Source organism: Rhipicephalus microplus, chromosome 3 (genome assembly GCF_043290135.1).
Source record: "Rhipicephalus microplus isolate Deutch F79 chromosome 3, USDA_Rmic, whole genome shotgun sequence".
NCBI lineage: Eukaryota > Metazoa > Arthropoda > Arachnida > Ixodida > Ixodidae > Rhipicephalus > Rhipicephalus microplus.
In genome coordinates this window covers 41,526,301-41,551,839 of record NC_134702.1, presented here as the reverse complement: position 1 = coordinate 41,551,839, position 25,539 = coordinate 41,526,301, and the positions used below count along the sequence as shown (strand labels likewise).

The 25,539-nt window shown below is 48.0% G+C and overlaps 1 protein-coding gene across 1 annotated transcript in view; it reads left to right on the top strand.

Moving 5' to 3' along the window:
• Positions 1–25,539, top strand: part of LOC119161743 (carbonic anhydrase 1) — a 72,721-nt gene that overhangs the window by 33,577 nt on the left and 13,605 nt on the right. The window contains exons 3-5 of the mRNA XM_075887827.1: positions 19,274–19,348; positions 20,709–20,873; positions 25,097–25,245. Of these exons, the coding sequence (XP_075743942.1) occupies positions 19,274–19,348; positions 20,709–20,873; positions 25,097–25,245 (389 nt within the window). The remainder of the gene's footprint in view (positions 1–19,273; positions 19,349–20,708; positions 20,874–25,096; positions 25,246–25,539) is intronic.

Here is a 25,539-nt window from a genome sequence, read left to right as displayed (position 1 = left end):
TTTCGTGTCCATGCACACCACAGCGACCACAGAATGGTGCTGTGCACTGTGCTCGATAATGACCACTAGAGCCACACCGACGACAAACACGTTGCAGACCACGGTAGTCGAAGGTGACTCGATGACCAGAAACGCGAAGATAGTTGGGGACGCGATTTGTGGGACTCATTTCCATCCGGACATAGCGTGTGCCTGTGAGAACTCCGCGTCTTGCGCTCATGACGCCAGCGGTCACAGTCAGTACCTTGCCTTATGGGGACAAAACCTGGACGAGTACCTCGTTGGAGACGAAGGCTGGTAAAAACAGGCAGGCGACGTTAGTTACCTGCGGGCCGACGGGAACGACAGGGATACGCTCGCCACCGATGGTCAGGTAGCCAGCGTCGACGATGAGAGTCATGGAAGCCATGCTCTTGACAGTTACTTGGAAGTTCATGCCTCCCATGTGCTGAACGCAGTGTACCTCTGAGAGGCCAACTATTGAGGCCGTCGCGTCGACGACGGTCTCCGGACTAGTCCCCGCAGGGACGGCAACGTCGAAGGCCTGCGCCTTCGAAGGCGTCCACGACGTCGATGGCGCCATGGCTAGATGAGGAGGACGTCCCTGACGTGGAACACGCAGGGACGTCAACAGGATCACTTCCTCTGCGTCTTCCTCTTCTCCTTTTACAAGAAGTAGTGATGAAGTTGCGCGTACAGTACTGCGCAACAGTAACCACACGGTTTTTAAATATCCGTTTCGTTGCTTGCGACAAGAGCGACCCGGCGGACGATGCCTGAGCTTTTACTGTGAGACCCGCGGGACGGCCTTAAGCTCTCCCATTGTCAAGTACTAAGTACTCGAAGTCGTCACAGTACTGGTGCACACAGATGCATTGTTACGCATTTTTGCTGATGTTGGGGCGAAGCAGTGCACATTGCCTCATAAATCATGGCCTCTTATTTTGCTCTGGTTAACAGCCTTTCATTTTATTCTCGTAAACATTTTTTCTGCCCCATATACTTTCATTGAATTCTGGTTAAATGTTCACGTTTTTCCAGCGTTGTGATCTTTTTACTTGTTGGTTCTGATTAACAGAATTTTATAACATTTTGGTGTTTCACAAGTGTTTCGTTTTCAACAGCTGCTGCAGACGCCGGGCGGCGGTTTATCCAGGACGGTTTACGGACGGGGGAAAATTATACAAAGGGACCGCCGATTAGGATCGCGGGTCAAAAAGCAAGAACAGGAACCGGCAGCTTATATAAAGCGAGGTATAACAACGAAAGATAAATTCAACGGAGCACTCAATGAGCCTTTTGTCTTTACGCTCCGCCGCCGCGGTCCGGCACACGTGTAAGGGAAGGGAGTCATCGACACTGACCCTTTCCGACCGTGGCGATACAGAAACGCCGGCAGAGGTGAAAAAAAGAGAGAGGGCGCCCACATAATGGCTGTAATCCCGGAGGCTAGCCTCGTCACGCCTACCCAGTGTTTCCTTCCCTCCGCGAACAGCGGAGCTGCCATCGCTTTTTCAAATGGTCACAACGCGAACGCCACTGCACACTCGCGCAGTATTGTCAACGAAATACTCAAACCTGCCGCAGGTTGGACAGGGATGCAGGCTTCCGAGGAAGTATACAGCCGTACTCTGACCTCTTTGTTTCTCTTCCCCTTATTTTTTTTTCTGGGGTGGAGGCCCGGCAGAGAGAGAGAGACAGGTCATCCCGGAGATCAGAAAGAACGTTTCATACATTGCGTATATGTGATCTTTGTTCGTAACGATTATTTGAAACACGTGCGAGAGCGTAGCGAGGTTCTGCTACTGCTGTCAGCTATGAAAAAGATCAACTGGGCGAAAAAAGAACGCCTTTAGAACGGTCAAGCCCGTGAAGGGTGCGAAGTGAAGGATTGGGTATGAGGGGATTGGGGGGATGAGGAGGCAGTTGGTGTATAAGGGCCAGCGTCCAATGGGCGTGTGATGTTTCTGACCTGCGGGTGCTTGATCTGAAGCTAAAATGCGGCGCCTCAGACAGTTTCATTGTGACCTCTCTCGAAGAAAGAGAACCGCGCTGAAACGGACGCACTGGCTCCTGTTGCGCCGTGCAAGCCCATGGCGAAGTCAGATCCGGATCACTATAACAGCCATGACGATATATGCGATGGTTGCGTCCACACTATATGACGATCGTACTATGGTTTGTGGGTTCAGTATAGCGAACTCTCAACGCAACTAAATCTTCTCCCACACTCATTCCCCGATTATTATGAAGCTTATAATGTAGGTGAAGTGGCCAACATTTCTAGTTCCATTTAAATGACCTTCATTGTAACTTTGTTCCGAATATAACTGTTCTCTCTCTCTCTCTCCCTCTTTGTGTGTGTTCTTTGCTCTGTGTAGTCTACAAAATGAGCATTTGCGTGTCTTCGTATGTACCAACCAATACCGAGGAAAGCAGTGGTGCAAGGGTCGTGCTTATACCGAGGCTCAATTGGTGGCGCAATACTACCAATTATAGTTTCGTTTTCTTCTCGGTTTCCAATGTTGGAACGACGACACGTTGGTTTCTACGGACCTTCAAGTATGACGACGTTTTAATTAACGCATGCTAGAGTGTATACACGAGGAACGTTAGTAGCAAATAAGCTCGACATACGATTATGCAGTTTTCATTTAGAATGCGTTTGAAATTCGCCGTGAGAAAGTTGTTGACCCCATAACACGGGCGTATATACGCTCTCTCCGTGAAATTCTAGTAAAATTGTTATGCGCGCCATTCTCTTCGAATGTCACCGCTCCTAACGAGAGCTGAAGCTTTGATTTAAGTGGCGGATGTTGAATGCCCCCCCCCCCCTAAAATATAATCGCAGCATTTTTTAATGAAACTCTTCTTAAAGAAGGAATTGGGATTGAATCTCGAGCTCCTCTGGTATAAAATATGGTGGTTTACATACAATAGGCACCACAGAGCTTACCGCACAAACATGTCGCGCCTCGTCGACCAGCATAAAGTCCGTCTGTTGCGCCGTAGTTTGTCGCGGATAAGCCACCGGCAACAGAAAGGACGGAGCCCTTCATGTGGAGGGGGAAAGAAATAAGCGGAAGAAATACGCCCTTCTTGTCATCCTGCAAGCGCATCTGTCATTCCTAAACTATTAGGAATAATCTAGAAGCCTGTATAATATGAGGGAAAATTCGCCGCTACCCCACACTGCGAATGTGAACGTCCAGTGAAGCCGTACCAAACGCCACTAATGCTGACGGGGACTTCGTGGTCGTTGTGGTAGACCGTGATTGGTTCTGCGACCATTTTCAGCTATAGGTTAATCACGGCCGGTCTGGAATATTCCACGAAACGCTATAGCACGCCTTTTAGTCGGACCATGGGCCAAAAGGTTGTTTTTCGTCGAGCATTTTATTCACGCTCTCTAATGTCATTAATTTCCCACACGGACGCACGGACGCACGCACGGACGGACACATGGACGGATGGGTGGATGTATGTCTGTCTAAGACGGAAGTCTTAAAATGAAGTGAGTATGTTTGTGGATGGGTCTCCCTTTCATATATAAAAGTGGTAAACACATTCAAAGAGAATGAGAGTCACTTTACGCCATTCGAATCTCTCGTGTGAAGTGCAAAGCAGCTGCTTTTTCACCTTTACTGGGAACACGCGGAAGGGTGTTCACATTGTTCAGCGGCACCTTATGTGTTTTCGATGCTTGTTTTGTGGTTTTCTGCATTCAGACGAATACTGAAGCTCTGTGCTGTATCCCTGATTACCAAAAAAGACATATCGTTTGCCTGCAATTGTTAAAGGGCACCTACACCACCCAGAGGAGGCATTGCAGTTGTTCACGAGTTTACAGCAAACGCGTTCGTCGGTTCTTTTGTACACCCAGGGCTCTTGGTACTCCGAATGCCCTTCCTCGGCGACCGAGGTGAAAACGCAAGGAGTGGGCGCTTCTTCTAACAGAGGAGCCCACGACCACCTGATGGTGGCTTAGGGGCCCTTCAACCTGGCATTTTGTGTATCCTCCTTCCTCTATACCTTCTTGCTATAAGGCCTCCTTGCTATATCATACAACACGTGACCGTGCAATTCTTTACTCTCTACCCTCCTACTTTCTCACCTCACCATCCTCGCGTATCTTGATTACCTCTGCTGTACCCTTAAAATCATGACTATGCAATGGCTTACCATCTCCCCTTTTACTCCTTCTCGGTCTCCATTTTCCACCAATTTTCCCAGTAAGCAAAGCGATCGCACAACAGTGTCAAGTGGTTGCTATAGGCAACACGCAGTGACCTTATAGCCAGGCACCATGTCTGGTCTACGCTATGCGGAGAACGAAAAGCCTCTTTCAACAGCTCCACCTGTTGAAAGAGGATTCTCCACAAGTGCGACAGAAATTATTCACAGGAGGACAGCGGATAGTGGGCAAGGAACTGTTTCGCATCAGTTAGACTCGAAGAGACTTGATTAAGTGTCGCATGGTAACGTGCGTGACGTGGGTAGAGACGCATTGGTGGTGCAATCGTCGACCAGTTTTGCCATGATAACCTACTTGCATCATCATCATCATCATCATCATCATCATCATCATCATCATCATTCATTCATTCATTCATTCATTCAGCCGACCCCATTGCTTTCGCATTCATTATTCATATTGATCACCCTTTGTTTTAGAAGAAGGAAAAACAGGGCGTTATACCATCATGCTACCCTAAAGACGTGCGTTAGAAAGTGCAACTATGCGCACGTATTTAATTGCTATACAAAGGCTCAGAGATGGCCAGACGTGCGAATTTGTCTTTTGTCAAGGGATTTGTAATCCCGATGTGAATTGCGGTAGCACACATATAATTTTCGTATCAGTCAACGAAGGCGTCCATCTTACGGCCTTTGCAGTTCCTGCAAAGACCGTAAGATGGACGCCTTCGGGGCGATTACGCGACTCCATAGGTCGCGAGAATTGAGAGCCATTCACGTAACCTGGTTGATCACTCTGTGTGTGTGTGTGTGTGTGTGTGTGTGTGTGTGTGTGTGTGTGTGTGTGTGTGTGTGTGTGTGTGTGTGTGTGTGTGTGTGTGTGTACATGTGTGTGTGTGTGTGTGTGTGTGTGTGTGTGTGTGTGTGTGTGTGTGTGTGTGTGTGTGTGTGTGTGTGTGTGTGTGTGTGTGTGTGTGTGTGTGTGTGTGTGTGTGTGTGTGTGTGTGTGTGTGTGTGTGTGTGTGTGTCAATACTAGTACACGCCTGGGTACGCAACTAGAGTTATTGTGTATGCTTAAATACAGTAACTCTATACGCAACTTAGTGGCGGCGCCATCTCCTCCACCTACTGACTAATGCTACAGTTGAAAGGAAATGTAGGCTTCCGGCACCAAACTGATTGATAGTCCTCTTTCTTGATTCTCATCAGCACTTCCATGACCCAACAATAAATATGCAGCAGTACTCGTGCCGGAACCGAGCCCCACAAATCCTTATTACTTTTTGCACAGCCTGTCGGCTCGGTCTTCACGCATAGGCTACATCTGCGGCACTGGACACCTTCCCCGTCCTGTCCGCCACACAAAATTGGGCATGCCCTTCCCCCTGAGAGCAAACAGCCAAAATGTCCCCGTCATTCTGAAACTCGAAGCTCCCCCCTTCCACCTTTCTCAGTAAAAAAAATCCCAGCATATCCACGAGGTGAATGATGTTGAGTGGGTCGAGGCAGAGGGATGGATGGACGGACTCACGGAAGCACTGATACATGAACGCACGGACGCACGCGCGGACGGACACAGGGACGGATGGGTGGATGTCTGTCTGTCTGTCTGTCCATCTGGCTGTCTGTCTGTCTGTCTGTCTGTCTGTCCGTGCGTCAGTCCGTCCATTCGTCCGTGTGCCTATCAGTCCGTGCATGCGTCCATGCGTCCGATCACGTTCGAGAATGCAGATGGCGCGTGGGTAACACCGACGAGACGCGAGCCAAGGAAGCCGAGCGCAAGCGTCTTCAAGGCGCCCTCCGCTCTGCTTCGCCTTTGGGAGAAGCAGGGGTGGCTACTACGACGGACGCGGGACTAACCCACACCCTAAGGAGCTTCGCCCCCAAGATATCTCGGCGCTGTCCCTGATTCACGGACAGCCCACACATATTTACCCGAGCTCATCATCTATCATGTCTAAACTGGGCTGCGCATCGTGTCTCTCGTGCTGAAGAGTCACGTTAAAACCTGGCGCATTCCATTTCTTAAGCTGGAACGTAAAAGCGCTGTTCCTTTCAGACATGATAAGGCACTCTTAACTTGATCTGGTCCAAGGAGGATTGTGGTCGCTTTGGTCGTTTCTTCCCGTTATCCAATACTCTGTCATAAGGTTGACGTGTACTATACGAACGCGCCCGAATTTCGTGATTAATGGATATGATAATCCGTTCCCAACGGTGCTTCACAACGCCAACCCGGCAATATATCCAGTCCTCGTAAACGGTATTACGACATAACAGCATGCTGCCCGTACAAACAAGCGGTAGCCCTATCGAAGTAATCTCTCTAATGATAGATAATTAAATCGATCCAGCCGTGCGAAGGCCCATATCACCGAACTGACGCTGGTATGCATACTACACATCATATCGCATATCACATCGCAGAACACGTTCCTCAGCGTACAGTTTCCTACAGCGGCGGTGGCGGCGGCTTATAGTAGCTGCGCGGGGGCAAAGCCGACGGTGTCGATGCACTTGGCGCGCATGCCAACTAGCGGTCGCCTTCATTTCTCGGAACAGCGCATACCGGAGCAGGAAGGCATCGCAACGGGGCGCGACTCTTGTGAGCGGACAACGCGCGGTCTTGAAAGAGCAGCAAAAGAGAGCGAGCGTGGTGGTGTCTGCGGGAACGGTAATACCGGTTGCGCAACCACCTCCGGCAATGTGAGGGGGAAAGGGGGGTGTTGCATAAACGACCCGGACAGCATACGGAAGGGCGGCCGATGTACACTGGACGCCTCACACTAGTAGAGTAGAGTAAGGGAGGGTTGGAGAAGGTGAAACGGTCGCCTCGATTGGTGGGAGTGGCAGAACAGCAGGGGCACCCTGCGGCCGTAGGCCATAAAACGCCAATCTCTAGTACCCCCCCCCCCTCCCGCCCCTTCCACCCGCGTCCTACAACCTCCACAGAGAACCCCAAACTACCATCATACCTCGTACGACCTGGCCTAAAGCAGACACCCCGCTATGCAGAATTCTGACATGTGACCCCCAAGCGTGGTCACTTGGCCCAGCGAGTGTGTGGGAGGTCATCGCGGGCTAGACGGCGGTTTAGGAACGCGCGAATCCGTGTAGAAGGTTGTGCGGTGAATAGATCAGCTGTTCTATAGTTTATATGGACGAGCTTGTGTTTCGCGTGCTTCTTGGCTGCACGTTTTCTTTAAAACGGTGTGTCATGTTGTTGTCTACAATTACTTGTGACCGCTTTTTCAGCTAACGAGCTAACTAAGAAATTTCCAGGGTAAAAACGGGATCGCATACACCGTAGAGCAGAGTGGGTTGGAGATCAATGGGAGAGGCATTCGTCCTCCGGTGGATTTAAAAAGCCGAGAAAAGGACAACAACGACGATGCGTGAACACAATTATGGGGTGTATGCACGTACATATGCACCCTATTAGATGTATATGTGCGTGTACACCTCAAAATATGCACGTGTACACCCAAAATAAAGGCTCCGATAAGTGTACTCTTCGATAAATTCAGCTATCGTATTTACTCGTGCGCTACCAGCATTGATTAGCGCTTTTTCTTATGTGGTTCTTAAAGGAAAAAGAACAGAAAAGTGAGCCCCTCAACTGTCAGCATCAGAGTGCGACACCTCAACAGTAGCTCACAATGGATGGGCTAAGAAGGGATTAAAAGGATATGATTAAAGGTATACAGATAGAAAGAGGAAGGAGAGGGGGAGGCGCAGGGACTGCGAGCGACGGAAGTAAAGAGATGATAGGAAAGATGGGCACGGTCGCAGGAATCCGAGGACGAGGCACCACTCGACGAGAGCTCTTGTAGGCGTCAGGAGATGGCGTAGGGCGAGTCCAGTCAGCCAGAGCTACGCTGTCGTCGTGGTTGGAGATCGGCGTCAGTAGATGGCGTAGGACCAACCCAGTAAGCCAGAGCTGCACTGTGGTCGTAGATCGCGAGGGCACAACCGGTCGGCAACAAATCCAGCGAGCGAGTCGCCGATTAGCGCCACTTGCTCATAGAGGGTAAATGACGGCTAATGTATAGACGAATGTTAGCTATAAAGACGGTTGAATTATTTCTAATGATAGTGTGGGGCTGACTGCTAGCAAAATATTGGCTAGTGTGTGCTACCTGTCAGTAAATGTTGGCTGTAGTGATGTCATATGCCGCTTCAAATAACGGCTAGGGTTTGCTGAATGATAGTACATGTTGGCTGATTTGTCGAGGCATCGGTTGGCCGTTGCTGAAGGAGCCTTAAGCCACCCATCATGTTTGGTGTGTTTAGAAAAAGTTCTCAACAACAATTTAGAGTACTTCGTACTCTACTATGGGAGAGCATAGTAGACGCTGACACTGCGATGAAAAGCTCAGCCGGCGGGTCAAACGTTGCAGAGGTTATGTCAGCCTTTGTCGCGCAACTACACTTTGTACTGGTCGCTTCACAGGTCGTTTTCAAGACAGAACCCGCAAAGCGACGCCAGCAGAACGTCAGTGAGAAATAGTGTTGCTGCACATTTTGCATTTACTTAGCAGAGGCTTATTTTAGAAACTCCGCTATTTTTCATCGCCAAGCGCGAGGGTTCCTCCCTCCGGCGCAGCTCAGGCGCTTTCGTCGCTACGTATGAAGGGGGAAACTCACTGCACACGACAAGTGGCTCAACTTTTAGGTGCGAAGCTCCTTAAGGCTGTGCGTCCCCTGTATGTAGCCACCTCTCGTTTAGTTCTTGCAGTGTTCACTAGATGGCGGTACTTGTAGCTGATGATGAAAAGATGCAAGATGTTATAAACTAGACGGTGGTACTTGTAGTTGATGATGAAAGATGCGAGATGTTATAAAATAGGAATCATGTCACATATGGCGCGTGTCATTGGTAGAAGGCCATCGTTCGATTTAGTGCGACGACGTACGCTAGGGGGAGCGTTGTAATAAAATCGAGTGGGTAAAATGTACGGAGGATTCATGGTTTGCCAGCTTTACTTCCGGAGCTTCGCCCACTCATCATCATTCACTTCGTGGATATGGCGGCACTTTTTTAACACGCAAGATGTCGATAAATCGCAGCAAAAAAGTACCACTCATGTCGCCCGCCAAGTTCACGAATTTCCCTAACGAGATCCTGCTCCTGACCAGCAAACTGCGTGCACGCTTGCCTCAAACATTGACGTCATCGACAGGTTGGTAAAGAGAGGAGTGGCAACACTACGAATTGGAATCGCTTGGTGCCCGTGCATGGCCTCCGAGATGGCGAGCGTGCGGCGTGGAACCCGCCACGCGCCCACCATCTCGGAAGCCATGACCCGTGCTGCGCATTTCCTCAGGTTTCACAGCACTGAAGCTACATTCAGCACATGATTTAGAACTACACCAACCACTACACAGTTGTTGTTTTTTTTCACATCTACTTTTGCAACTTTACTCAGACAGTGGCAAGGTCTTGTTACTGTCTTCAACGCCTTGTTAGTCTTCCTGCTTAAAATTTTTTTCTTTTCTGTCCCTTCGCCAGCCCCATAGTTTGCCTTTGATGTATTCGCACTGCACGCGAAGCAGGAAAATTATTCTCTGCACAGAGAACTGCCACAGAAAGCCTAGCCGTATACAATGCGGCTAACAGAAGCGTATTATTAGCGGCGAAGGTCCACATTATTTCTGGTACGAAACACAGTTAGAAAATCATTTCATCGACCTCGGTAAGCGCTACGCCGTCATTAGCGGAAGAAGTCATTTTCGCGAGTCTACTGCGGTCGGTTCATGATTGCCAGTTTGGAGAGCGCGCGGTTTTTCGGTGGCCGACTCTTGTTAGCCGCAAAAGTGGACCCCGAAGCTAAATATCCAATGACGGCCTACGTGCGTGTTCCTCACAAAAAGAAAAAAAAATGCATCGTGCTGTGAAAAACAACATTTGCACAGTATATCTATTATAATTGCACGAGTTTTCGAAGCCCTCAAGCACAGTTTCTTTTTTTAGTTTGTAACCTTCATTTTGATGCACTGGAAAATGTATTGGTGTCCCTTCGTGGTTTCAATAGCGTTCTCATTCACAATCACCATACATAAGCTACACCAGGGCAATTGCAATGTCACTGTAATGAATAGAAAGAAAGAAAATAAAAACGACTTTCATTTTCACAAATCTAGCGTATATAATGTGAAATCGGGAAATTCTCGAATTTGAGGTATACTGAAGTGAGAGATTTAAAGTGCCAAATTTCAGATGTCCAAAACGTCGCGTTTTGCTACGTCATGACGGCACCACAAACTTTGGCGACTTGTGACGGCATGATGACGTCTTAAGGTGACATCATCCCGTGCCTATTTTTATTTTTATTGCACAAATCGTGTTGCGCGAGACGCCATTGGTGAAATTTCACGTTTGGTGAGTCACAGAATGGTTTCGCCTTAATAACACGTGTACGACTCAGTACCACTACATTTACTAAGGGATGGCTGTAAACTGGCGGGGGGAAGGGGGAGAGATTGAATTACGCTTTGTGGTTGACCTCCCTCCACCCCCTCGAAGTGACGAAAAAAACATTGATCGGTGAAGGTCGCCATCGTGACATCACATGTAAATATTCGTGACGTCACACGGCGACGTCATCACCCAACGTAATCGCTTGGTCAAACATGGGCCGATCTCGGAGGCAGTGCTGCTGCAGAGCCACTTGAGGTGCATAAAGCTTTTGGAAAAGATGTGGGAGGCAGGGCGGAGAAATAATCTTACAGACTAAGAAAATAAATGGACACTGTTTCCGCTTTTGAGTCGCCCTATAAATGAATGCACAAGGGGCCGTAAGACTACGTCGCTGTGTACATACAGAAGTCTTTCCGCGGTTGGCACGCTTCTATCTCGATCACGCAGCTTCCAGTCACCGCGAACGCGTTCTACGGGAAACCAAGCTGACATCAGCGTTGCGGAGCTGGTGATCCTGCGAACAGTGCAGCTGTGAGAAGGACAATTGAACGCGTTGCTCTCTAACGTCGAGAGTCATAAGCGTCATAAGATCTGAAATTAAGGCTATCCTCTTTTTTTTTTCTTTTGCCTCCCCCCTGTCGCAGCGCCCCACCTTACGTCATTATACGGGGCAGGGATTGCGCCCCCCTCTCACCGCCCCCCCCCTTCCCGTGCGGGCGCCTATACCGAGAGTACACCGTCAAGAGCGAGCATCGTATGCGAAAAAGAATGCACTTGTTTTGATGCGGACAAGCAAGTTGTTGCTGTGAAGGAACATGTAAGGGAGCTATTGATCGTGAGGTCTTGAAATAGGTCTTCAGGGGGCATGAAACATGTATAGATGACAAAATACCGGAATTCTGTAACACATTAATAAAATAAAGCAGAAACTCCTGCAGCAAGCTGAAATTTAGCACGATAACTTAAGCAATGTGATTTGTGAGAACGAAGCAAGAATGCGAGCCATAACTCGGTCGTAACTTAGCCAGAAGAAATGAAAGTTAATCTTAAAAGATCACTTACAAAAACAAAATACTCATGTTGAAATGACACATGAGTTGTAAATGATGCATTTGGCAAGTTCAACGCATCAAGATGACCCGCCGCAGTGGTCTAGTGGCTTAGGCACTCGGCTGCTGACGAATCTCGGCTGCGGCGGCTGCATTTTCGATGGAGGCGAAAAGGCTGTAGGCCCGTGTGCTTAGATTTAGGTACACGTTAACGAACACCAGCTGGTCAAAATGTAAGAAGCCCTCCAGCACATCGTCCCTCAATCATACCGTGGTTTTTGCGACGTTAGACCCCAGCAACTATTAATATTAACACACGTGGATGACTTTAAGTGTTCTCACAAAATTTTGCCCACACACAATCTTGTCCGAAAAGCCATTCTACTAACGGATAGCACGTGAAAGAGCCGTTACGTTACGTGAAGCAATAACAGAGATGTAGCATTGCGCACGCCTGCTCCACGTTCCTTGCGTACGTATGCGCTATTTTCAAAATATGCAGCCTTGGAATACGGTTCACAACGTTTGCGTTCACTCGTGTACACTAAACTCTCGAAATATGGCGTGCGTTATCTTGCCCCGACGCGGTGGTCTAGTGGCTAAGGTACTCGGCTGCTGACCCGCAGGTCGCGGGATTGAATCCCGGCAGCGGCGGCTGCGTTTCCGATGGAGGCGGAAGTGGTGTAGGCCCGTGTGCTCAGATTTGGTTGCACGTTAAAAAAACACCAAGTGGTCGAAATTCCCGGAGCCCTCCACTACGGCGTCTCTCACAACCATATGGTGGTTTTGGGACGTTAAACCCCACATATCAATCAAACATGACGTGCGCACTCAAGAGGTTAGCGTGTGATGCATACACAGTGGCGACAACGGCTAACGAAAAACATAGTGTATACTCTATTGCAAACTGCCTACAGTACGTACTCGTGATCTTAGCGTATTACGCATGCACAATGACAAGAAATGCGAGGAATTGTATCGCAAAGCTTTGGGTGTACAATATGTTAAAGCTGCCTAGAAACACACGGTGCAAAGCGCGCAGGGTGGACGTTGACGTATACGCAGCCAGCAAGAACTTCAATAGGCGAAGTTTAAGGCGTGTGTACAAAATGTGTGGTATTAGTGCGAAGTAAATTACAAAATAGCCATGAAAGAGCAACGTCGTGGGGACCACTGTCAGTGGCTGAACTGATAGGTCATATTTGTCAATTGTGTTTTGCTACAGTCGGGGAGGTGCGTTTCTGTGCATCCTATATCGACTGTCTTTAATTGCTTATGAAATCTTGCCTACAACAAAGCTCAGGTGCGACTTCGAGCTGAGGACATATTAAATCAGGAGAATGTATCACGTCGCTACAGCCAAGGAAGTACGGTGCCAAGGATCACGCGCCCTAATTGCGTCATATAACGAGCGTTACATGAATAGCTCGCTGTGGCGTGATAGAGAAGAGGCCGTGTTGTAGCAGGAGCAACGTGGGAAGCCAGTGACGTCATTCGTGACCCAATCACGCGTGGCATCCCAGATGATTTGGTGACGTCATGCATAACATCTTACGTTTGGTATGTTAGGCTAGGTGTTAGGGCGGGAATGTTATATAGGTACATCTCACTCGAGGGCTCCATCGTTGTTCTTCCATAAAGGACACTAACAATCCGCCCGCGTCATTGTCACGTTGAAGATCGGGTTAACAGCAGCAGCGAATAGGCTGCGTTGACATGACGTCATTGCAGCTCCCATGTAGTGAAGTATAAGAAGCTGCCGAGCCCGCGTAGCGTCAAGCGCAGACTATCAAACTGACAGGTTTATACGTGTGTGAGGGTATACAGAGTGCTTGATCGTCGCGTGCTCTATTACGACTTGTAGTCACGTTCAAGCTGACGTCGCGGAAGAGCCGACGTATTTCCGCTTCGCAGAAGGGCACGCGCAATGCCCCCTTCTGATTTCGTCAAAACGTGACCGACTCGCTTATGGTATCCAATTTCATTTCCTTCGCGGCTGTTCGCAAAGCGAACAGCCGTATGTGGCTAGTCGATGGTGGCTAGTCTATACGCATCACATCTTCACGATGCGACGAGAAAAATGCGGTGATGCCAGTCTTACCATTTGTCGGCGGCGGCCGCAGGCGGTCAACTTGTCCGAGATGGAAGGGCAGAAGACAGCTTCGATTGGCTCGACGATTGGCTTCGGGCCGGCGCGTACCAGAAGGCCGACCATGATCGTCTGCTTGAATGCACATGCACGCACTATACGGTGCACACACACACGCACGCACACGCACGCTACACACGCGGACACACGTCGCGTCGTCTGCTCGGAGACGTCAGCGTCGTCTGCTAGAAGGCACCCGACGTCGTCTGCTGCACCCGCGACCGGTCAACGGACTGGCGGTGAGCTGCGGCGTTTCTCAGGTGGCGGGGGGTGACCGGCGCCACCGGTATGTGCGTTTGTTCGTGTGCAACACTCTCGTAACACCGCCTTGCCGAGCTGCCACCGCGCTTCTTTTGATGCTGCTCTTTTACTTCACGGCCGCTCGCTTGTTGGCTTTTTGCTGATCGCTGCACGGCTTTCGTCTAACGCTGGACACGGCCTCCTTCAAGTGACGCGGAACGCTGAGCAAGCAAACACGCTCGCGACGCAGTTGAAAGAGCACGGCTCGAGCGGAGTGTATGGATTTGAGCACGGCTGTGCGACGGAGGCTTTCACAGAGTCTGGCCGCAGATTGAATTACTTTCGGCCGTTGTGCCGTGACAACGCAGTAAATCCACGAGGAAAACGGTTGAGATTGTCTGTTTCGTTTAATAGGCTCTGACGTTCGTTAAATGACATTTCGTTTCGCTTTCGAACTTTTTGTTGTTTTCCTACACGAAAGTCATCTCGCAACGTCCAACACCTGCTGTTCCAGGATCGTGCAGGTATACACTGGTATGCCGCGAGATTGTCCTGACGCGAACAAAAATTCAATTTACTATTCCGTTCTGCATATACAGCCGGCAGTTGAAGCATGAATGTCAAGGTTAGCTTTCTAAAAGGGTCGCAAACACCTTGCAGTCCCTCAGCTGAATAAACGGGGGACCTAGTGATTGGGTCGATTGTTGTCTTTAACTTGATGAAGTCGAAAACAATCTTGAAGTTTCATGTTTATCATTTGCAGTACATCTTCTTTTTTCTTTCTTTTCCCCTCTATATTTCTACTCTCTCTATTATGTAACAGCGGTCTAGCGGTCAACCATTCTTATGCGGTGCGTGCCAGCAGTGGAAGCTAGTCGTAAAAAACATCAACATTATCAACATTACAGTGATTAACCGTCGGAGATTTTTAATCATATAAAATTCTATCGGCAGACTGTACATTTAAACAAATTTAGATGCATCTGAATCAGGGATAACGTGGAAAGGATTTAAACATCTAACGTCTCCTCGTAAAAACCATTGGTGTCCATAAGCATAATCGAAAGTAAACAATTTTTAGTTTCGCTGCCTTGCTCCCTTGGCAAACCTCTATAGTAGGCTGGTTTCGCGGTATCGTCTCTATGAAAATTCTACGAGGAAGTTGAAACTATAGATCATCATTATTTTTTTGTCTTGTCAACGGTAGCATGTCGCAAGATCGAGAAAGTGCTTTTTGAAGCTCGACCAGCTTAACTTGAATAGAATTTAATTTTTAAATATTTGACTATCTTTAGACGCATTGGTATTTGGTTAAGGCCACATAGATGTTGTGGATGTGATTCTGTTTTGTATGTTTCCTTACAGTTATAATTGTGTGCGCTAAGAAATCATCTCCATGACGGATTCTATATTTAGTACTCCGAACTGATCTATCAAGGTTAGTCGTCCGCTTATTTCACCTGGTCGAGCGACAACACAACATTCATAGCTTCACTTCAATGCGATATGAGATTTTTGACGATTGATAGATATGTGGGGTTTAACGTCCCAAAACCACCCTATGATTATGAAAGACGCTGTAGGGGAGGGCTCCGGAAATTTCTACCACCTGGGGTTCTTTAACGTGCGCCCAAATCTGAGCACACGGGCCTACAGCATTTTCACCTCCATCGAAAATGCAGCCGCTGCAGGCGGGATTCGATACCGTGACCTGCGGGTCAGCAGCCGAGTACCATAGCCACTAGACCACAGCGGCGGGGCGATATGACATTTTTGTATGGTAGACAAACAAAGTGCTACATTTTTGTAGTAATGGCATTATTACTAAAACCACATTACTAAAGCTCTAGCTAGTTATTTCTCCTTTTGTAGCCACTGCTCTGGAATACAGCTATGGTGATGTTTCCTTCGCCAATGAGGAATTTATCATGCCGACTAAAGGAATATATAATCCTGCCAAGTTCTGTCGCTTTCAAATATGTTATTACCAACAATTGGCAACTAAAATGAATATATTTTTGGTGATGTGAAACGATTGTTGTATTTACAACATGGGCGCGCCAGCTAAAAACAGAACATCCAACGAGAGAACATGATCATGATGTTTTACATGCACTACACGGTCAGTGCTCGCATCTAGGAAAGTTGTTACCCTGTATAACTTAATAAAAATATTATTCCACTACTCATTCAATTCCCTGCACTGTGTATGAGTCATGTTTAGGGGGCAACAATAATCAGTGAGTCCGTTAACAAACTTTACTCGGGTCCTAAGGAACCACAGTGTAGTTCGTGTTGCGGGTCGCCCCCACGTTCGCGCCGGGAGACCACAGTTTTCCGCCCGTTCGCGGGTCCTTTGGACAGCCCTCAGTTGTCCACAGAAACTGCCACTTGTCAAGGCTTCCTCCCAGTCCTCCTGTTTATTAAAATAGGCATTTTGTAACGCTGAGCATTGCCAGAGCATGTGCGCTAACGAACATCAGATCTGCCACGGTGGTCTAGTGGCCAAGACTGCTGGCCCGCAGGTCGTGGGATTGAATCCCGGCTCCGGCGGCTGCATTTTCGATGAAGGTGAAAATGATGTAGGCCCATGTGCTCAGATTTGTGTGCACCTTAAAGAACCCCAAATGGTCGAAATTTTCGGACTCCTCCACTACGGCATCTCTCGTAATCATATGGTAGTTTTGGAACGTCGAACCCCACGTATCCATTAATCAATCATGAAAGAGAAATATTGTGTTATGTGTTTATCACTGTATATATCATAGTCATCACACGACACCTCGAGTAGCTTGCCAGGTGAAAAACCAGGCATACTTCTCCAGCTCTTCATTAAAATATTTCTCTCTCTCTTTTCATGACACACAGGGCAGTAAAAATTTATGTCGATAGTCGTAGTGATGATGATAGTACATGCCGTGGATCACATGGCATTATTATGGTGGTACATGCCATGGATCACATGGCACGTGCCCAAAATGAGGGAGAATGCAAGAATCGGACGGTTGCTGTTCTGGTTTAGTCGCTTTGCTCAAGACAACAACAACTACCCGATTCTTGGATTTTCCCTCATTGTGGGTACGTGCCGCGTTATCCAAGGTTATCATCATCACTAACATCGCCAGGTCTGTGCGCAGCAAGAGTACAACTAAAGCTGGCTGGTGCAGGTAAGCTCCCACGTCATTTGTGCTCGTGGTTCGTAGAGAACGATACGGGAATTCCAAGCCCATTGTAATCACACACTTTGCAGTTTGTGACGAAGCGCTGACACATGCTTGAAACCACAGGCTCTGCACGATTCGTCGAACACTTACATGGCCCAGAGTTTTTAGAGCCGTGAACGTGAAGGAGAGAAGCTCCGGTTTATGTTCATGTGGCCGTGTGAGTGTGCAGAGCGCCCCATCAAGGGAAGGAGAGAAAAAAACGATGTTTCTTCGCAGCCCCCCCCCCCCCACGCATTCTCCTGATGAAAATAAAAATGAAGCCATGACGAACCATTCACAGTCTTTTGTGCCTGTGTTTGGGAAGCTAAAGATCAGAAGTGAACAGTTTTTAGTACGCAACATCAAAAGTCATTGGCCGCCATTACCACTGAAAACATGTGTAATCATAACCCTGCTTATTTAACCATCGACGAGACAGTTACGACAGACAAGTGGTGCGGAGCACACTGTCATCCCCTCACCCCCCCTCCCTATAGATGTTCAGTGCGGGGCGTAGAAATGTAGAAGTCCGTTGAGGTGTCTCGACAATTTTAGATTCTATAGTCGTTTGCCCACATTTCGTGCCCGACGTCGGACGATGTCTTCACACTACCGTTTTCTCTCCAATTTTGCATCTTCAGAGCACAGCAGTGCTGACGCCGAATGACGCGGAATTCTGGCAATGCAGCGGGTCTGAAACGCTCCAAATTATTTGGTGTGGGTGTTTGCTGATGACCCGTCGCCATGGACGGAAAACAGCTGGCCTTCGTCCTACTCTGGCAAATTGTTGGTATGACGTTTGAGGACTCATAATTTGCTATCTATCTATCTATCTATCTATCTATCTATCTATCTATCTATCTATCTATCTATCTATCTATCTGTCTGTCTGTCTGTCTATCTATCTATCTATCTATCTATCTATCTATCTATCTATCTATCTATCTATCTATCTATCTATCTATCTATCTATCTATCTATCTATCTATCTGTCTGTCTGTCTGTCTGTCTGTCTGTCTGTCTGTCTGTCTGTTTGTCTGTCCGACTAGCTGGCTGGCCTGGCCTGGCTGGACTGGCCTGGCCTGGCTGGCTGGCCTGGCTGGCTGGCCTGGCTGGCTGGCCTGGCTGGCTGGCTGTCGTAGACTGAATATTTTATGGATTTTAGGGGCGAAGCTCCTTGGGGCGTGGGCTGTGCGTCCCCTGTAGCCTGTATGTAGCCACCCCTAGTTTAGTTCTTTCAGTGTTCACTAGATAGCGGTACCGTCCTCTGTATGTAGCCACCTCTAGTTTAGTTCTTGCAGTGTTCACTAGATGGTGGTACCGTCTCCTGTATGTAGCCACCTCTCGTTTAGTTCTTGTAGTGTTTACTAGATGGTGGTACTTGTAGCTGATGATGAAAAGATGCAAGATGTTATAAACTAGAAAGCGGTACTTGTAGTTGATGAAAGACGCGAGATCTTATAAAATAGGAATGATGTCACATATGGCGCGTGTCATTGGTTGAAGGCAATCGTTCGATTTAGTGCGGCGACGTACGCTAGGGGGAGCGTTGTAATAAAATCCGTTCGCTGTTGGCGCGCGCTCGGAGTCGCCGGATGGATAAGGCTGCACAGCGGAGAGAGCGCAAGGCGGCAGCAGCGCGCGCTCGCAGACAGAATCCCGATGTGCGAGCGCGCGAGGCAAGGGACATCGCAAGCCATCCATCGTCTAAGAACAAATAAAAGTTGATGTGTGTATATACACACACAGCGTTTCTCACGTCTTTACATGATGATCGACTGGGCGAATTACACGGAAGATTCACAGTTTACCGATGAATCCCTCCGGAGCTTCGCCCATTCATCATCATTCACCCCGTGAATATGCCGTAATTTTTTTCATTTAAACTACATCACGTAATCTTCGGTGTTGACAACAATTGACTGGCCTCAATATCTTTTAAACGAACAACCTTGTCATTATGCCCATGGTCATGCTTCTCCCATCTACGTATTTTCGTGTATTTCTCATAAGTTGCGCAGGGACTCGTGCGTGAGCGGTGGCATTACTACGTCCCCAAATGTCACATCCCAGGGCCCCAGCCAATCAGTGAGTACATTCGCCATGCAACGCTTACCTCGACCCCGATTCAAGGAAAATGTTCGTACTTACTTTGATTGCAACACATTCTACGGGCCACAGAGGCCAAATATTGATAAGGGTAACAAGTGACAACACGAATGTGCCGATATTAGGCCGAAGATAACCGCGACTTGTGCCATATCATATCGTTGTTTTTGCGTAAAAGTCCTGAATTCTTTATTTCATCTCAATATGTCATTTTCCCGACCACAATCGTAGTTATTATTATTATTATTATTATTATTGTTGTTGTTGTTGTTGTTGTTGTTGTTGTTGTTGTTGTTGTTGTTGTTGTTGTTGTTGTTGTTGTTGTTGTTGTTGTTGTTGTTGTTGTTGTTGTTGTTGTTGTTGTTGATATAAGTAGTAGTAGTAGTAGTAGTAGTAGTAGTAGCAGCAGCAGCAGCAGCAGAAGCAGTGGCGGCGGCGGTGGCGTACCAATGAATTGGTTCATCTAGCAGACTTGTTGATTTACTATGTGATTGATTAACTTATCAGTCGATTTAGTGACCGAGTGGCTCGCGTGGTTGCTGACCACCTGTCCGATAAGTTTTCTGACCTATTGATTCAATTGTCAAGTCAATAACTGGTTGGTTAATCATTGTTGAGTGGCTTGACCCCGTAATGTAAGTGCACAGTGTTGCATCAAGAACAATTAGGAGATTGTTCGCTTCGATTTTCAATTGTTAAAGAAAAAAATCCTCGTAAGTGCACATGATATTGTCTGAGTTAAAGCTTAATCAATTCAATAGCTTAATGTGCAGCAATTGCTTAATAACTATTCAAACCTAAAGCATCACTTGGAAAACAAAATGCAACCGTGGGCTTCAAACTCAACATCGTACGTTCGCTATTACAGGGTTATTAAGGGGCTTCGACTCCTCATCAAAGGTAAATATGACTGTTGGCGACATCGGCATCAACACGAGTGATGCCAAAAATCATGATGTGATGAAGTCACATTATGACGTAATCATGATGTCACTGGTCACCGTATTTTGGACGTGCTACGTTATCATTACGTCACGTCACTACATTGTCACATATGACACCTTCACTTCAGCAATAGTGGGCCGATACCGGAGGCGCTGCAAAGCCACGTGAGATGCAGAAAACTGCCAACACCTCTGATCCCGGAGGCCATTGTAAACCACTTTGTATGCACAAAACTTTAGTGGGGAGGGGCGACAATCAATGCAATAGCCTTAGCAGAAATGGAAGAAGATAGCTTTCGCCTTCGAGTCGTCTGAAGTAAATGCGTAAAGGACTGTGCAAGTTTTCATCGATTGATTGATTGATTGATTGATTGATTGATTGATTGATTGCACAGTCCCCCGCGAGTGGGGCCAGGAGTGGAGCAGCTGCAACGGCGACAAGCAGTCTCCCGTGCTCCTGCTGTCGCACAAGTCGATCGGTGTGGCGGTGCCGCCGCTGCGATTCCAGCACTTCTCCACGCCGCTCGCCAACCCGGTCGTCTACAACACCGGAAGAACGCGTAAGTATCCAGCATCGAACGAGTTCCGAGATTGCCTCAGTGCAATCCCGGAGGCCACTATGTCTCCCTCGGAGGATTGCCAAATTTCTCCGCTGTGTGGCAGCAGCATACCGCAACACAAGAAAAAAAAAAGAGTACTTGGAGTGTGTTTCGGCCACGGAACAATGGTTTCCATGTGGCTTCGTCGAAAGCTCGGCTATCATCATACCTCTCAGAAATGCAATGCCACCCTGATCTCGCGCACGTCGTTCGTGAACTGTAAGTGCTGGGACCGCGGTGATAACGTAGTAATGCAAAGTAGATCACGGTTACAGTTGCACGGCAGGAAAATACCCCAAATACTCTGTATTTCTTTTCTTATAGTGTCATCCATTGGCAGATTTGGAGCACTTCCAGTAATACTTTCTTATGCTCCGTGCGGAGCAAGTCTCTTCCATTGGTGGATTGAGAGTGCTCCCTGTATGTTCCATTGGCAGATCTGGAGCAGCTCCGTCGCCGAGATCCACTCCACGGAGCGACTTTTTCTACTCCGAGAAAATCGGTCGATTTGACCGGAATTCGATGGCGCCCCGTGCCTTAAAACGGTGCCAACTTTAGGCGCGCCAACAGATGGCGGTAGCGTCAGCTGCGCCTCGCGTGAGATCTGACCTTTTGCTATAGCGTAGCGTCGCCGTGCCCAGCGTGCCCACTCAAGCAAGCGCGCATCGCGTTCCATTCTGACTCTGCCATTTGCTCCAGAGGGAGCGCGTGTGTTCTATTGGTAGATTCTCCTCTGTTGCCCTCCGCCAGAGTGGTGTGCTCCAGCGCAGAGCTCGTGGGTCACTCCGAGTCCACCGATTGACATCGTCATTAGTAGAGGGCAATCCGAAACAAGTTGCAGAATCGTACGTGTGTTTGGCCTTTCGTGTTTGTTCAAAGTGAGCATAACATTACCTAATACGCTAAAACGCTAATGATCCATCTCACATCTTGGTATGTAAAAATACGTCCAGTGCTGCTGTATCTTCACTCTAGAGTCTCGCTTTATCGTACAGTTAAAACAACCTGAGAACCCTTCATTAAATGCCCAAAGGGACTGGTACTAGGTAGAGGGCTCCACATATCTTAGTAACAGCAGTCCGAGGCTTTAAGACGTGCTGTCATTCCCAGTACAAAATATGTTTTTTGTCATCTCCCAGTGGCCCTCGTGACGGGTTTATGCTCTCCCATAGAAGATTACCAGGTACTCTTAATCGCTAACGACTCATTCTAAACCAACATGTCTCGGGACGGCTTTCTGCTCTGCCATAGTAGAGTACCCGGTATTCTGAATCGTTAAACACTTTTTCTAAACACACCTGTGCCTCTTATTACTCAAATGTTATCATTTCTGGTACGTAGTTTAAACAAACTTTTTCTGAACAGTAGGGTACGGAAATTACGTCGAATGGCCTACATTTTGTTCTTAACACATGCTTGCTTTGCTTTTAATCATCAGCGCGTTTTCTCATACAGCTTATGCTCAGCCTGTTCAACCACCATTTAACTACATCTACGACCACATACAACAATGGACGCGCTCATTCAAACACAGACAATAATATCTGTCTCGCAACAATATTTACAGTTCAGCTGCTTAACTTTTCGTTATGCCGAGTGGCGTCACCAGAAAACCATCATTATAATAATAATCATCATCATCACCACCACCACCATCATCATCGTCGTCGTCGTCATCGGGAACCGGCCAAGGAAGTTTTACAAAACAAATGGCAGCATATCCACGGAGTGAATGATGGAGAGTGGGGCGAAGTATCCGTCCGTCCATTCGTTCTTGCTTCCGCACGTCCATGCGTCCATCTGTGTGACCGTTCGTGCGTCCATCCGCCCGTTCGTGCGTGCGTCTACCCGTGCGTCCGCACGTCCATCTGTGCGTTCGTCCCTGCGTTCATCCATGCATCCAGCCCTACGTCCCCCATGCATTCATCCGTCCGTGCAGCCATCCATGCGTCTGTCCATGCATCTGTCTGTGTGTCCGTTCGTCCATCTATTCAACACTCCGAGTACCACCATCACGCATCTTTTCATCATATATTCCTCATATAGAAGCACCACCATCCAGCGGACATTCCAAGGACAAAACGAGAGGTGGCACATGCACACTTTCTTACGGCTTGCGCTTCGTGTCTACTTCCCATCTTTAACCACCTCGAGTTCATGGTATATACTAGTTCACTGTATTCATGGCACTGCTGCCCAACGCTCGCTAAACCTTTCTAAAACCAAGGAGGTTACGCCCAGCGAGTATAACGTAGCGACCCTTTCTTGTCAGATAGTGCTCAATGTACATGCCGATGACTGCTAATGGGGAATGAGAGACCGGAGAATTCGGCTTTTACTTTCTTACAGTTCGCGCTTCGTATCTCTTTCCCACCTTTATTCACCTCGAGTTCGTGGTATATGCAAGTTCACTGTATTCATGGCACTGCGGCTCAAAGACTCGCTGAACCTTTCTAAAACCAAGGAGGTAACGCCCAGCGAGTATAACGTAGCAACCCTTTCTTGTCAGATAGTGCTCAATGTACATGCCAATGGCTGCTAATGGGGAATGAGAGACACGAGAATTCGGCTTTTAGTTGACGCACACGCTGCTAATTTTTATTGTCCAACAACGCACAGGAGAAATCTCCCACCGGCAACACCTTGCAGATCAAAACGTAAGACTGGTTACACACTACGACTACGACTACGACTACTACATGGGACGAACGGGTGCCGCTTTAAGGAGCTTCGCCCCTAAAAAAGTTGCTGGAGTGGAAGCTCCTGCAATGCTTTGCCAGCTTTTTCCCTCCAAAGATCTCCGAAACATCCTTTTTTTCTGGTGGTGCCCACTTAGACATCAAGTGGCTTTGATTTGTTAGTCTAAAGGATACGTTAATTATAAATTAAAAGATAGTTGTTTCCGATAAAATTATCCGAGGAGACTAGATTCGGCGACTTAATCTCCAATAAATTTTGCCTTGAATTCGAGGCATACGAAAGAAAAGTAGCAATGCAATGACGCACTTTGAGCACTATCTCAACCGGAAAGGTTGCTAAGTTAAACTCATGGGCGTGCAAGGAAAACACTCTTTTTCAATTGTTTGAAGTATGGATTCCAACTTACGGCAGACAAACAGACTTCCCTGGTGTCGGGGTTAGCGTGATCAACTGGGGTTTCTGTTTGCTTTTTTAGCGGGACGGCTACTCTCCCATAGTTGAGTACGGAGTACTCGAAATCGTTAGACATTTTTACTAAACATTGGCGAACGCCAACAGCTCATCATGCCCCTAGTAAGATGGCCATAGAGTAACATATGGCTGCCGCAGCCGCTATCTTATACGGTTGGCATTGCTTCACTCGTGGGCAAGAACTTCCACTCCAGCAATTTTTTTTAAAACCAAGCGCGCTCCTCTTTTCGTCCTCATCTTCACCCTCTCCTTCACTCCCAGAACACGTGCGCCTGTGTGTCCGGCGTGGGATGTAACAACTCTGACGAGGGAGAGAACGAGTGTATTGAGAGAACGAAAGAACAATAATATTATTAATTTTGGGCGTTTAACCTCCCCAAACCGCGATATGGTTAATAGAGACCCCGTAGTGCAGGGCTTCGGAAATTTCTACCCCCTGGGTGCACCTAAATCTGAGTACACAGGTCTAAAACATTTTCGTCTCCACCGAAAATGCGGTAGTCGCAGCAGAGATTCGATCACGAAAAAAGGTAGATGTAAATAGAAAAGAGAGAGAGGGAGAAGATTACAAGACAGGGAAAGGAATAGAGAAAGAAAGATACCCAAAAAGAGAGAGAGCAAGCGTAAGTATTGTATAGTGTGGCAAAGGTGTAGAAAATAGAAGAGAAGGGGATGGGAAAGAGAGAAGGGCAACGCCATCATCTGGCTCCACTGCGCTTCCTCAGTCTTAGCATCAGTGTAGCACGTAGCTGCCCCAAGTTCCCTCAGAATGGATTTGCAGTGGGGTTTTTCGGCTGATATATGTGGCTTATAGCTTGTAGGGTTTCGGGCTACCGCTAGCCCGATACCCCTCAGGGAAGACACCGAGACAGGCTAAGTGAGGGGGGTTCATGTGAATTTTGCCGTTTCTGCCCCCTTCGAGGTTAATAGTGAACTTCTTTCATGTCGACATGACTTCGCTTCGCGCTGCACCAATTGGTATTAGGCATTAATCACTGCTCTGTCCGTTGCAGTGCGTGTGCGCGCGTCGATGCCGAAACCGATCGTGACCGGAGGACTTCTGACGGAGGAGTACGTGTTCGATCAGGCCGAGTTCCACTGGGGCCGGGACGACCACAGCGGGAGCGAACACATCGTCGATGCGCTCAGCTACGCCGTCGAGGTGGGCCATCACTGATTGAGGGAATTCAGGCCGATATATGTGGCTGATAGCTTGTAGGGTTTCGGGATGCCACTAGCCCGGCACCCCTACGGGAAGACACCGAGACAGACTAGCAGCCATCTTTACCTAACCGGTATCCGGCCGCAACTGCCCGCTGCCAGCGGCTTCCGTGTGCCACGGGCGCACCCGCTAGCATCATTCTCCTCTTCTATACAGTGCGCTGGCTATAGTGAGCTATGAACCCCTTCACTGTTTGTTTAGATTTACAAACACAGACCTGTTTAGAAAAAGATT